This window comes from Hippocampus comes, unplaced genomic scaffold, assembly GCF_001891065.2.
Source record: "Hippocampus comes isolate QL1 unplaced genomic scaffold, H_comes_QL1_v1.1 scaffold230, whole genome shotgun sequence".
In the NCBI taxonomy this organism is placed as follows: domain Eukaryota; kingdom Metazoa; phylum Chordata; class Actinopteri; order Syngnathiformes; family Syngnathidae; genus Hippocampus; species Hippocampus comes.
This window is the reverse complement of record NW_017837215.1, coordinates 289399-302963: the sequence shown is the minus strand read 5'-3', so window position 1 is coordinate 302963 and position 13565 is coordinate 289399. Positions and strand designations below refer to the sequence as shown.

General features: G+C 42.5%; 1 protein-coding gene across 4 annotated transcripts in view; it reads left to right on the top strand.

The window, feature by feature from the left end:
- Nucleotides 1-2596: 2596 nt before the first annotated feature.
- The window catches only part of ksr1a (kinase suppressor of ras 1a), a 25733-nt gene continuing 14764 nt past the window's right edge, over nt 2597-13565 (top strand). Inside the window, exon 1 of one of the 4 annotated variants that reach the window (XM_019858895.1) lies at nt 2597-3210. In XM_019858895.1, the coding sequence (XP_019714454.1) occupies nt 2989-3210 (222 nt within the window). In that variant the 5' untranslated portion in view covers nt 2597-2988. The remainder of the gene's footprint in view (nt 3211-13565) is intronic. The other 3 variants (XM_019858892.1, XM_019858894.1, XM_019858891.1) reach the window with 3 other exon arrangements.

Here is a 13565-nt window from a genome sequence, read left to right as displayed (position 1 = left end):
ATTGGTGACACAACAGACAAAGTGTGAAAGATAAGACAAATACTGTACTCTCTTTCCTTCCTGGGTGAAGCAACATGAGTGTTTAGCAACATTGACTAAACATTTCTATTCGCTGGTCTTCCCCATCTCTGTGCCTCTCATGTCCCGATGCACGAGATCTATCGCAATGCATTCCTTTCAAAATATCATGTTCTGTTGTTTATTGTGGTTGTTGTATAAATGCAATAGTATTTTACTGTATGTAACAACCAAGCAGAAAGATAACGCCACATAGTAAATAGCATAACCAAGCTATATTGTCTCTCTCTCTTCATATGCACTACAACTGCTATTATCATTTTTCATTTGGAGGCAAAGCTGAAAGTGGCACACGCTGTGCTGCTGGCTGGACACCATCAAGTCTGTTCTGTTAGAACAGTGCGGCCTCATTAAAACAAAAAGTTGCATAATAACAAAACCACACCAAAAAAAAAAAAAAAAATCCCCACTGTTTATACTTAATTTTCAGAGGGGTACAGTACACGCATGACAAGCAAACAACATGGCTGAGTAGTATTTGAAATGTTTTTTGTCAAGAATGATGGACGAACGCACGGCCACCCCTGGCCATGCCTCACTGAGGTGTTGTGTCACCCCACTGAAAACTTTCTGCCTACACCCTGCATGAGTCATGGCTCCAACACGAGAGATGTCAATTGAACCATCAGAGAAGGATTATCAAACTTTGATTGATTTAACTTTTGCCAGGTGTTTTTAGGCCATGGCAAATGTAGAAAACAATTGTACTGTATTGGTTGTTTTTAGGCTCCGAAAAAAAGTACTTTAATGAACAATCAGCTCTGTCTATTGGATGAACCCTCTCCTATTAGTCCATTAAATAAATTACTACTTTCCTATTCTCCAGGGCTTTGTGAAAATGTGATAAGGGGAGTTTTTTCATCAAATAGGTTCCACAGGGGGGGAAAAAATGCAAATAAGTGATTTTTGTCAATAGTGAACTACTAATAGATCACTGTACTCTGCTTTGGGTACAATATTTGATGGACAAAACAATTTCTCTTCACATTCCACAATGAACTGTTGCCATTGTTTATCATATCACTTGTGCACCAACTCGTCCATTCATGGCTCCCTGGTATGGAACAAACCTGAAGCCCCTTGCAAATAGAAAAGTATAGTGAGATGGACACAAGGTTCCTTGAGAAATGACTCACGTTCTATTGTATAATTAGCCTATATTAAAAGAATGAACATCACACCCTCATGGCATCAATGAGATTTGTGTGTGAGTGTACCACTGATAGCTCTTGCACCCTATTTCTCTACACGAGGATGAATGGCTTCATCTTGAACTTGCAATAAAATGGGAATTGGTCACATTTTGTCAACATTTGATTGATTCCATTCTGTGTGGAAACAGGTGAGTAGGAAGAAAGAGTGATGATGTTGAGCACCACCTGTTGAGATGTCTGCAAAATCAGTTTTGATCATGAATCTTTATCAAAATATAAGAGTGCATATGTAGTAGAATGCCCCCCCGCCCCCTCCCCAACAGCCTTACTATACTGACTACCCTGTGATGTCATGTGGCTTGCTAGCAATCTAGTTGAATAATGGCATTCACTCTTTTGGGACAGCCATGGCCAAGTGGCTAAAAATAAAGCCCGTGACTGAAGGATCCTAGGCTCGAGCCCCCCTTTGGCACAGGCCATCACATCTGAAGTGCCCTTGAGCCAGTCATGTCGGTGGCTCCCCAAGGCACCAGAAGGCTGTCCCTGGCTGTGTGTCCCTAATATAATGGTGTTTGTTTGCTGTGTTGGCTACAGGAAAGAGTTAACTGAATAGCAGCGGTATATTTGTGTGTATGTGTGTAATTTGTGTAAAAAATGAGTACAGTGCATGATGGGAAATTGAATTACTGGTAATTTATAAAAGATGCTGGAGTGTTTCTATGGGAATGTGTGAGGTGGACCTGAGAGAAGGCCTGGATCACAATCTTAACTCTGGCTCACACCATGTTTTTTTGGCTTCTTTCATACCAAACTCTATTGCGCAAAGCCCATTTTACATAGAAAAATGTCACAGCACCCCCCCCCCCACCCCCGCACCTCCTCCACAAAAAAACAAATCACAAAGTATGAAATATTGAAATCATGATCATCTCGTCTCGATTTAAGATCAAAATGTTTTTGTGTAAAATCCGGGTCTGTTTTATAGCTGATTTACTCGCAGGAAGCCATGACTTGTCCTGATGTTTGAATGGAAACAGGTGAAGACACAGCTCGTTTTTATCTCCTACCTTTCACTCTGTGTAGCTGGCATTGATAGATCGTTAATTGTTGTTATTCATTTTTTCAAAAATTGTGTTGGGAATCGCAGAGGTGGAGCATGCATGTTTAATAAACCAACATATGTGAGTCCTGCAGCCAGTTCGTCAATCATTGGCATATTATATTCATGGCAATAAAATTTTTACTGATTTGTTTTTCTTGCACAGCCAATTCACATTGTGTTGTCTTGCTGTTTGTTGACTCAAGTGGCAACTTTAACATCTAACAGCTGGAGCACAAAACAGTTGCCTTGTCTGCCATGGGCGGACCGGCTGGGGGGGGGAGGCACGCCCTATAGACTACATTTCCCATAGTGCACCGCTCTCCCCATGATGTTCCTAACAGCTGACAGACGCTGAAAGCCACTAGCAGAGAACTGTCTGTTGGCGGGGGGGAGAAGACTCTCTTGTCGCGAAACAACGGACTTAAACGTCACATCGAGGGAGCTTTTCAACAATCTCCTTCCATCGATCATATTCACTGGATTTAAAGAAAACGAGATACATTGCCTTCGATCAGACTCCGGATCGGAAGCTGGGGACAGTCGCTCGGTCAGGTGCTTCTTGTCACAATAGTTCACTGGGGCTGCTGCATATGTCGGATTTTATCCAGTAACGCTTCGACTCAAGCCCTCCCAGCCGAGCCCAAATGCCGAGGAATGGATAGTGTGTCTACTATCGGCGGGAACATGGTCGAAAGTGGCGAGAAACCGGAGAGGGACGGTGGCGGTTGCGGTGGGGGCGACGCAGCCATGGCCGCGCTCCACCAGTGCGAACTGATCCAGAACATGATAGATATCTCCATCTCCAGCTTGCAGGGACTCAGGACAAAATGCGCCGCGTCCAACGACCTCACGCAGCAAGAAATCCGCACACTGGAGGTAAATTGGATATTTCAGCAGTGACAAAAGGCCGTCCCAGCCGTCGTGAGTCTTGTCAAACTGCGGAGTCATGAAGCCGAGACGTACGCCTCGTCGATCGCGGAGGCTTTTGGGCTTGTAGGCACCCCCAAAAATGACGTCGTTTTATTTTTAAATATTTGTTATTATTGTTATTGATTTTTGCGTTTGATTAAATGGGGTGACGTGTTTGCTTTTTCCTCTGAGGAACCCCCATTGTTTAATTCGCAGCACAATTCATCTCGTCTTAATATTGAATAATCTGCTCTTATTTATAGAACTGCATGCACCGCACATGCTGTGCTTGTATTGCAGCCTAGACTCCTAGAGGCCCTTACGCTGAACAAACTAACAACAAAAAAAAAAGAACAACGAATTGCACAACATGTTCTTGTTTTTATTCGATGCTCAACCTAAGCTATCATGCATCTGGATGCGGCGTTGTAATGACTTGGCATTGCTTTTCGCTGGGCCTCTGCACACCACGCTCTCTTCTGCAATGTGCCATGGATGCACGCCTTATTTTGGAGTACTGTACAATGTTCGGTAATGCAACTTAAAATCAGCAGCATTTTCGTCTGGTGCACTCCCTTTCATATAACGTACGTTTCACACTAGTGTTTAGCTGACATAAAGTCAAAAAAGAGACTTGTTAGATTTCATTTTAAACAACCTTCCCTCATATCATGACCAGTTTAATTCATTCAACTACAGTACTGTAGAGAGGGCACAAAGTATCTATTCTGCTATGGCGTTTACTTGGGTTGGAGGGCATCCATCCATCCATTGTTTGTTTGTGCTTGTCCCTTATTCGGGTTGCATAGCCGGCACCTATCATAGCTGACTGTGAGCAAGAGGCGCGGTACACCCTGGACTGGTTGCCAGACAATTTTTGAGCACATAGAGAGAAAAATGTACATCCACTCCCATTCTCATTTTATGGAAAATGTATAGTCTTCAGTTAACCTGACATGCATGCATGTGGAAAGTGGGAGGAAGCCAGAGTACCCTGCAAGAACTCAAACAAGCACATGCAAACTCCCAACACGAAGGCCAGAGTTGAGATTTGAACCCAGAACCTCAAAACTGTGAGGCAGACAGGCTATATATATATATTTTTTTTTTTATAATATACAGTACATTACTGTGCAAAGGTGTTAGTCCGCCATTTCATTTGCTCTCTTAGCAATGCCTTAATAACTAGAACCCATCACTCAGTCACACACATATGTCTGTGAGGACTCAACTGTTCAGGAAAGCGAAAGAAATTCATGAAGCACCATCTCTGTTTTTTGTCCCTATATTAATTAGTTAACAGGCTACTTCCTGGTTAAATGAGGATTATGAACAGACGGAAGATGCCGTTATGTCAAACAGTTAGTTACACAAAATAATCTTAAAGTAGATGCACTTTCTACTTAAATAAAACTCTATCTGGATTCAGATGGTTTTATTTTGTGCAACCACGTGACAAAATTGAAAGTGAGTAAACACAGCACATTTTTTCAAGTGTGGTTTTGTTGGTTGTGCATGCACATACACATTTTATCTGTCCTACTTTACTAGTTTATCTGAGGTGTGTCAAAAACCTCCAGGACTGATGTGACCAAAAAAAAAAAAAAAAGACAACTACAAACTTGGGCCAGACAATCAACCAGCATGCCCAACAAGAGATCATGTGCCATTTGCGTCATTAAGTGTGCAAGAAGAAGATGCGTAAAAACAAAGGCAGTGGTGGCATAAGACTTTTGTGCAGTATATACATATTACATATATGTATACATAGTGAACATATATGATTCATGGCTCAGCTTCTGAAAATAAGTGAGCTGTAATTGGTCGTCACCTGATCCCTGAACAACTGTGAGGTCATTTTCAGCTGACAGAAAGTGGCAAAATGGCCGCCCCCTGAGATGGCTAAAAACGGGTGGATTTCGCTGCTTAACTCATATTCCACAAACAAAATATGAATGAGAATGCTGTGTTTTGACTAGTGAAGGCTCAGGGAACATATTGTAAAGAAATTTTTTCGGGTTGACTTCCCCTTGAATGCCTCGACAGCACATACCCTTAGCGCGACTTCCCCAAAAAATCTGTCATACATTCTCCGTCAAAGATCCTCTCTAACCTGCCCGCTATTGCCTTATTTGCACAATTTTTCACTCCTTCAATATGTTGACATCGTCGGAAACAATTGTTTGATTATATTTCATGTCCTCATCATCTCTAACCATACGCAAATTCTTGAATTCCTTGCAACCATATGATGCATTTCTTTGTCAGGCCCATGTGACCTCCCTCGAGGGTCATTTCCATCTGAGGCCTCCATTGGATCTGTTTGTGTGCTCCTCTTTTATTTATGTATTTATTTATTTGTTTTTAACATCATAGGCTGTAAGATGACTGGAGGAATCCTATCATAGCGATAAATAGAACTGTTACGAACAATGCCACTGCTCCAGATGAGGGGAAGGCGAAGTGATGTGCAGGAAGTTCTTCGTAAAGCAGTTTTTTTTTTCACATTTATTTTAGTTAGCTGGACAAATATTTCCTTGTATTGATTTCAGCACAAGCAGCACGGGGGAAGTTTGCTTAACAGCAGTTTGCATCTTCTCCCTATGCTTGTGTCTGTTTTCTCCCGGTACTCTGGCCTCCTCCCACATTCCAAAAACAAAACATGCACTCTTTGTAATGTTCACTGGAAACTGAAATTGTCCATCGGTGTGAATTTGAATGGTTGTTTGTCTGTTTGTGATTGACTGGAGACCAGTCCAGGGTGTACCCCGCCTCTTGCCAAAAGTCAGCCGCTGAGGCAAAACTACACGTTTTTGCCTCACTAATACCGTGTTAATATAATACTAAAATATATTCATAAATACACATTAAAATCATACCAAATGTTCATTTATCCGGCGAATCTTCGGTTATTTGTTGTGCGTGATGCAAGCACTAAGTTTGATGTACGTGTTTTCCACCAAATGAAAGGAGCACAAGTGCAAGACATTTTTAAATCCTCCGGGCGCTTGGTGATGTTGAAGGAAACAAAAACCGTTCAAATCAACCGCTCTGGGAAAACGAACGCCGTATAACAAATGGCTCGCTGCTACTTCGGAATTCGCGCGATAAAATTTCATGGAAAAATATGAAAATAAAGAGTTGTGTACAGCTCTGCACTATGACCTCCTAAATCATGTGGCAGAGGCCCAGTACTTAAAGTCACACTAACAGAGACCAGTGTTACTCAAAAAGCCGTTCCTTTTATCGGTGCACTTTTTGTTTATTGGTGCAATGGGTGTTACGTCATTTTTTTCCTCTAATATCAGTTTGATATTTACCGTGCATTCCGAATATGTTGAAAGCCAATGTCAATGCTTCCATGTACAGTTATGCCTCCCTCCTCCCCTCCCAAAAAAAGGCAATCCCCAGCTCCTGTTGATGTTCTGCTAGAAGTCGCCATCCTTCAGCAGGCCAAGCATGCATGTCACCCTGGAAACGGATATGATATGGCTGAGTACTTCCTGAGCAACGCTGTCTTCCACGACGATTTGTTGCGATACTCTCACGAGACAATAGGGTGGTCAAGCTTCCTGGATTGTTTCTGAACGCTTTTCACGCCAAGCAGTTCGGGCCATTGCCAAGGACTAGTTTGTGTTTAAATCTGAATGTTGAGTTTTGTTTTGTGTTATTCATTCAAGACAGTTGCAGTTGATAGCGAGGTTAGTTATCCACCAATAGTTTTGTTGATTGCCGCTGCTGAGGTTAGCTGAAGAAATATTTCTTGCTGACAAAATATACACTTGTTGAAAGAATCTTAAAAAAAAAATAAAAAATCCAATGTGTCCTCTCCCTGGTTAATAAATCATCGCTTTCATCACTCGAAATGCAAAACGGAGCATTTTTCTGGAATAAGTTTCTGAATTCCTTCGTGATTAATGCATCATTCCTTCAGACAAATTCAGTCATTGCTCATCCTTCAAGTCTGTCTGTGCTGATTGCAACGCTTGGTTTTCGTATCAAATTGCTCATTGATTAATAGAGGTGACGTTCCTTCCATAATTGTGAACTCCAGCCCGTTTTTCTCTTGAACAATTTATCTGAACCTTGTGGTTTGACCTGATTAATGAATTTGTTGGTCGTAACATTCAGCTACCGAGCCAAGTGCTCAGGTGGTCTTGCGGCATTTGTGTTTTCAAGTGGCTGGCGCTAGCAGGGCGGTGCTGTCAACTCTCTAACTTCCTTTTACTGGCACTGCTTTGACGTCCCTTCTCGCCGTTTTACCACTTTCATTTCTTGTTTGAGATCTGTTTGTGATTTCACATTCTAAAAGCCAGATAGTTTGGAGCATTGCCTCCAGATGTCTTTTTCAACGCGTTCCTCTACGTAATGAAATGCAGTCATCAAAATAACTTCTCAAGACAGCTAAATTCATCCATTAATATTGCCAGCATCTGCAAATCATTCTCCAGTGAAAAAGTTGTCGTCTAGCGATTTCAGTTGTTTGTGTTATGGGTGCGTTAAAGGTTTGACATTAGCTTCAAAATATCATTTATCAATTTGTAAGATATTATTTCGGACCGCGTTGTTAGAACACATGTCGTGGCACGGATTAAAATGGTAAACCTTAATTTAGGGGGATGGCAAGGTCTGTGGAAAAACTTTTAATTTCACATTTGGGACATTCCTTGTTTTCTTGATTTCTCTGCTTATCAAGTTCCGCGATGATTAAAATCCACTTTGCAAGATTGTCATTTGCTTGGCGCTCCCACACACCAACGAGATGGATGAGCAGTACCTGCTAAATGTTGCAGCTGTCCGTTTATTTATTTGAGAAAAAAAAATGCATCCCAAACACATTTTTTATCACTGGCTTTATATTTCAGCACTATACTTTGTCTCATCAATTTGCAAGTTTTTGGAAGGTGCAACCCTTTTCCATACCATTCTGATGTACTTTACTCTTTTCATCATGGATTTGGTGGATCGAGTGTGTCAGGTTGAACTTTGGGACCGGCACAGAAAGGTCCAGCTCTCCACGGCAAACTGTTCAGTCGCAAATAATTAGTCGGGATGGAGATGGCATCCCTGCTTGAGTTTTAATGCCACTGAGTGAACGCCGTGAGGTCAAAGTAGCTCTCGCACAGGTGGCTCGGCGCGGCCTTGTTTCAGTGTTGCACTGGAGTGTAATCAAGAGTGACTCCAATTCACTTGACGTGCTCATTGAGACAGCTTTATTATTCCACTTGAACTGTGTGTTGTTCTGCCTTGCCAGTGAGAGGATAATGATATCGGCCTCTCCACATGGAGTGCTAACCGCTACTTCACTTTACGCATGGTAATCCCACTCAGTCTGGCCTCTGTCTGCCTCTTATGCTGCCTACGTTCTACTCGTACTGTGCCTCTTCATAGATTTCTGATTTTGGCTCCCTTCATATCCACTTTTCACTGCCCTTGGAGCCTGTCTGTTCTTTTTAAAGCAGGTCAAAATGCCTGCACGGCTCGTGAGCATGCAGCAAGAGGTCTGCTCATGATCCGTGTTGTGTTTAAATGCATTACGGGTAATTATTGCTCATTTAGGTATTGATCACCAACGAAATTCAATAGCTTCTCGTTTTAATTGTGGTGTTGCGTGGCGGTGATCGTCAAACAGCATGGCGTCACTGTGTTTTGTCTCCCTTCTGTGCGGGAGAGAGCCCTTGCCGTGCGCATGTAGCGTGAGCTGTTTTGGCTGCATCTATATTTAGACATCTTCTCTTCCTCCGCATTTTCAGGGTAGGTTGTTAAATAAGAAAATCAAATGACGCGCAAAGAGACTAGGAGAGGCGGGGGGGCGGCCCCAACCACGCTGCACCCAACAATCAAACCTGTTAAAATTGACCGCTTTGATTGCCCAAAACACAGAGGGCTTGATTTACCGGTACCAAGATGCTAAAGTGCAGGTGCTAAATTGTGGTTTAGTGCTAACAGATGTGTGTGTCCATCGGTGTGTGTGTGTGTGTGTGTGTGTGTGTGTGTGTGTGTGTGTGTGTGTGTGTGTGTGTGTGTGTGTGTGTGTGTGTGTGTGTGTGGATGCGTTTCTGTGTGTGACTAAGGAGAAAACAATAGGAGAACGTGGCTCACATGTGTGTACTGAGGAAGCATGACGTTAGTGATTGCAGCGGCACTGACCCTGTCTCTATTTCCGTTTTGAGCCGCAGCGTGTGACGAGAACCTGTAAAACAGTGGAAACCGTGTAGGCAGGACTTGATCTATTCTTAAACCCACCCAGGATTAGTTGTGTCTTGTAATTTTGCGGCGGGAAGAGGGGGCGGGCGGGCGTATATCTTTGCTCCAAACGTATATTTGCTCGTCAAAAGGCCACCTTTTCTCGAACGTGTGCATTGAACTGAACATTCCCGCAGGACGAATAATACGATCACTTTATGTTTAGCAGTGACTGCTGATATGTTTGCTCGGATATGCATGTGCAAACTAGAAGTCCAACCTCAGGAGGTCAGCGACCTCAGGAGATAACAATGATGGAGAAGGAGGGGCACCATGCAGGCCATTGTTTGAGACGATCAAGCGTGTGCTTGCCCCTTAAAGGTCATGTGACCCAACTACTGCCTATCTTGGCCTCCCTGGCTGCACTATTTTTATCTCCTGACACATTTTCTTAGCTCAGCTCCAAACTGTGCGTCATGAGTTGCTCCTAAAATGGGCCATCTGTCCTTGAAAGCAGTCCCTGTATTAGGATGGCTGGAACGTGTGCTTCTGCTCCCTTGAAGACTGATACAGAGTCACCACGAGGAAAAAAAAAAATAATAAGACTCACTCGGATGATCACATCAACCATTCTTTAAAATATACAAAGTCATGGACGTTTGAGCTCACAGAACTTCAGTGTTGTCCATCTGTCAATTTTCCATACTGCTTGTCATGTTCGATGTCACGGGTGAGCAAATGGACTTAATGAAAGACGTTTATGGCTGAAACACACACCTCTCATAATTTATCTGATTAGAAATCTGTAATAGGTAGTTTAAACATTTTTTTTATAGTAATAACAACAAAGCAATCTGCCTTAGATTTGATGACGCGAGTGTGAGTCTGCTTTTCTTGATGCATTTAAGAGATCATTACTTTGGTGTTGTTGGCCCTTTTTGGGGGGAGGGGGATCCCGCTAAGTGTAAAAGTAGAACTTGTCAATCCTTTGTTGGTGATGGTATGGTGATGTCTTGGCCTTGTTTTTATCGTGGGCCACATTGTAGTTGTGGTTACCCTTAACGAACGGTTGTAATGTATAATCGCTCGAAGTGTCATGGTGCACCAAAACCATACCCTGGGTTTAATTTCATGGTTCTGTTCACAATGGATAGAGTAAGGGAACAAAATGCAAAATAAACTGCTCTTGCTTTTTGGTAAATCGAAACATGTTTGATCACACTTCAAATGAAACATGTTTTTTGCCTTTAGGAAAGTGCAATGCCAATCGTTTTCTTTTTTTAGGAAATGAAGAATGAGAAGATGCCGGTGGATTTTGCATTGGTTTGATGCTCTTGCCCCCCCTACCCCCCTTTCACGCTGATATTCACATTCACATGATGCCATTTCAAATTAATTAACTTATTTGCCATTCATTCAATGATGTCAGGCTTGACATGGTTGATGGGATCTGGCTGATGGCTTCGTGTTTGATGCCTGTGCCTCAGAGGCATTCAATTGAAGACTTTCCACTGTATGGTGAAGATGGTTATCAATAAAGGTGTGTTTCAAGATTAGGGTTAATCGGACATGACAAATTGCTTTGGCCTTTTAATGAGAGCTGTGTTCGACTCATTGCTAAATAGAAATGCGATCCAGCAGGTTGAAAATTCATTGATCTCCCTGTGTAAATATACCGTCTTTGGACAGAATTTTGTTGCCCAATTTTTCGTCAGGGCCCCACTTCCCTTGGCAGGTGGCATAGTGTTGCCCGTATCAGCAAACGTCAGGAACAATTGGAGCAGCGGCGGGTTCTGCTGGGCCGAGTCTGGAGTGTCAGACGGGCTGCTGCTGGGACTCTCTCTCTTTGCTCTCTTCTCCTGTCCTGGCTAACACGCTGGTTGTCACTCATCCCCTCCACAGCATTAGGCCGTTGCCATGGTGCCGTTTAACTCGGCTGACAGGTGGGCTCTGACGCCATCTGTCTCCCCACCGTCACCCACCTCCAGGCCACGCGTCAATAGCTGCTTTCGCTACCCTGCACCAAAAATAATATGGAGGAGGCCTGTTGTTATCGTGTTTTGTTGACACGCTTGTGCACCCAACCTAAATGCCATCTCACTGATATTAATGAGGGACTAGGGGACTTCTCACTTGTGTTGTTTAGCAAGATAATAGATGAGTCAAATGCTCCGTTAAGATGCCCGAGCTCTTGTGTTGCTGTGCAGAGCCACATGATGACATTTATATGTGGGGTTGCATTTTGTCAGCACTCAGTGTTTCACATGCATGGGAAAATCCCACTGAAATGTTGCTGACAACTCAGAAGAGCGGTTGCTAGGTTACCTGACGTCACGGGGCCGCAGTAGAGTACAGGGAGGCAAAAAGGGGGCTAGCTCGTTAGCCACTTCAAGTGAGGTGTGATTTGCCCATGGATGTTGTATTCCATCCGGATCACAAGAAACAATTACTGCAGTTTATTTTCTTGTGTAGGTAAAAAAAAAAAAAAAAAAAAAATATCTATATATATATATATATATCTATATATATATAAATATATATATATATATCTATATATATCTATATGCGGTGACAGCCTGTAAGAAAATGGGGTTGTAAGAGCAATCTCAGCAGCAAGTTTAACATGGTTGCCCTTTGTCATGCATGCGGCGATGCTATGCTGTCACTTCCAATCAGACTACCAATCGGCTGAACATTATTCATTTAGTCAAATTATTCCACGCGGTAAGTTAATTTAACATGTTTATATGTTAACTATGGTTTGCAAGGATGTTCAACTGCGCTGCATTGACGCCGAGATGTGGTTCTCATCATACTGTACCGAATATTGGACAGCATTAGATTGTGCAGTTGTGCCCGATTCGAGAATTTGGTGATGGGGGGGGAAAAAAACAAAAACAATGTAGCTTCCCCTCATTCGTGTGAAATTAAAAGATTTTAGTTTACCGTAGTTAGAAGTGTCGATCAATATTGGAGGCTGTTCGTAGAATAAACTCTTGAGTATTAAAGGAAACTCTTCCAAGTTTGCTTCATAGACATTTCCATTCAGTACGAAATCTTTGTTGATCATCTGCAGCAGACAGCTGACACAATCTTTTTTTAGTGTCTGACCTCCACTGAAGATGCTTTTTGTGCGCTGCCACAACGTCGGTAGTCTTTCTTGCTTTTTCTTTTCTTTTTACATTTCAAGGCCAGCCTTTCCCACTGTGAGTTTTTACTCTATGCCTATCACAAAGAGAATTGAATGAACAGAAAAAGACGTGCGCTCCTATTCAATGCTCAGGGACTCAAGAGGTGTGTTTTGCCGGTTTAGAGGTTGTTGGTGTTGCACGGCTCATCTGAAGGTGCCGCCTGCTGTAATGGACCCATGCAGATAGACTGCACGATAAGGGGACACGCAATCCCCTCCACAATTTGGCCTGCAAACCAATACTGTGGTGTTCATTGTAATGCGTACAATACTCACTCACAAGACCACTCCGCTATCTATGTATGCCTTCATTCCATGTTTGAAGTCTGTTTTAACATGACCTTAAGAACTTGAATATTGTGGCCTTTGGAGAGCTTTTACATGTTCTCGAATCATATCGTTACCCCATGTATCAAAATGTAAATCCTCCGAAATGTGACAATTTACCGTTACGCATTTTACAGGGTATCAAAACTGTGTTTTTTTTTTTTTTAATCTTCAGAGGTGTGTTTTGCCGGTTTAGAGGTTGTTGGTGTTGCACGGCTCATCTGAAGGTGCCGCCTGCTGTAATGGACCCATGCAGATAGACTGCACGATAAGGGGACACGCAATCCCCTCCACAATTTGGCCTGCAAACCAATACTGTGGTGTTCATTGTAATGCGTACAATACTCACTCACAAGACCACTCCGCTATCTATGTATGCCTTCATTCCATGTTTGAAGTCTGTTTTAACATGACCTTAAGAACTTGAATATTGTGGCCTTTGGAGAGCTCTTACATGTTGCTACGTATTGATTGAATGGAATCATTCCACTTGAAAATGTGCCATTCTCGAATCATGTCGTTACCCCATTTATCGAAATTTAAAACCTCCGAAATGTGACAATTTACCGTTACGCATTTTACAGGGTATCAAAACTGTGTTTTTTTTTTTTTTTTAATC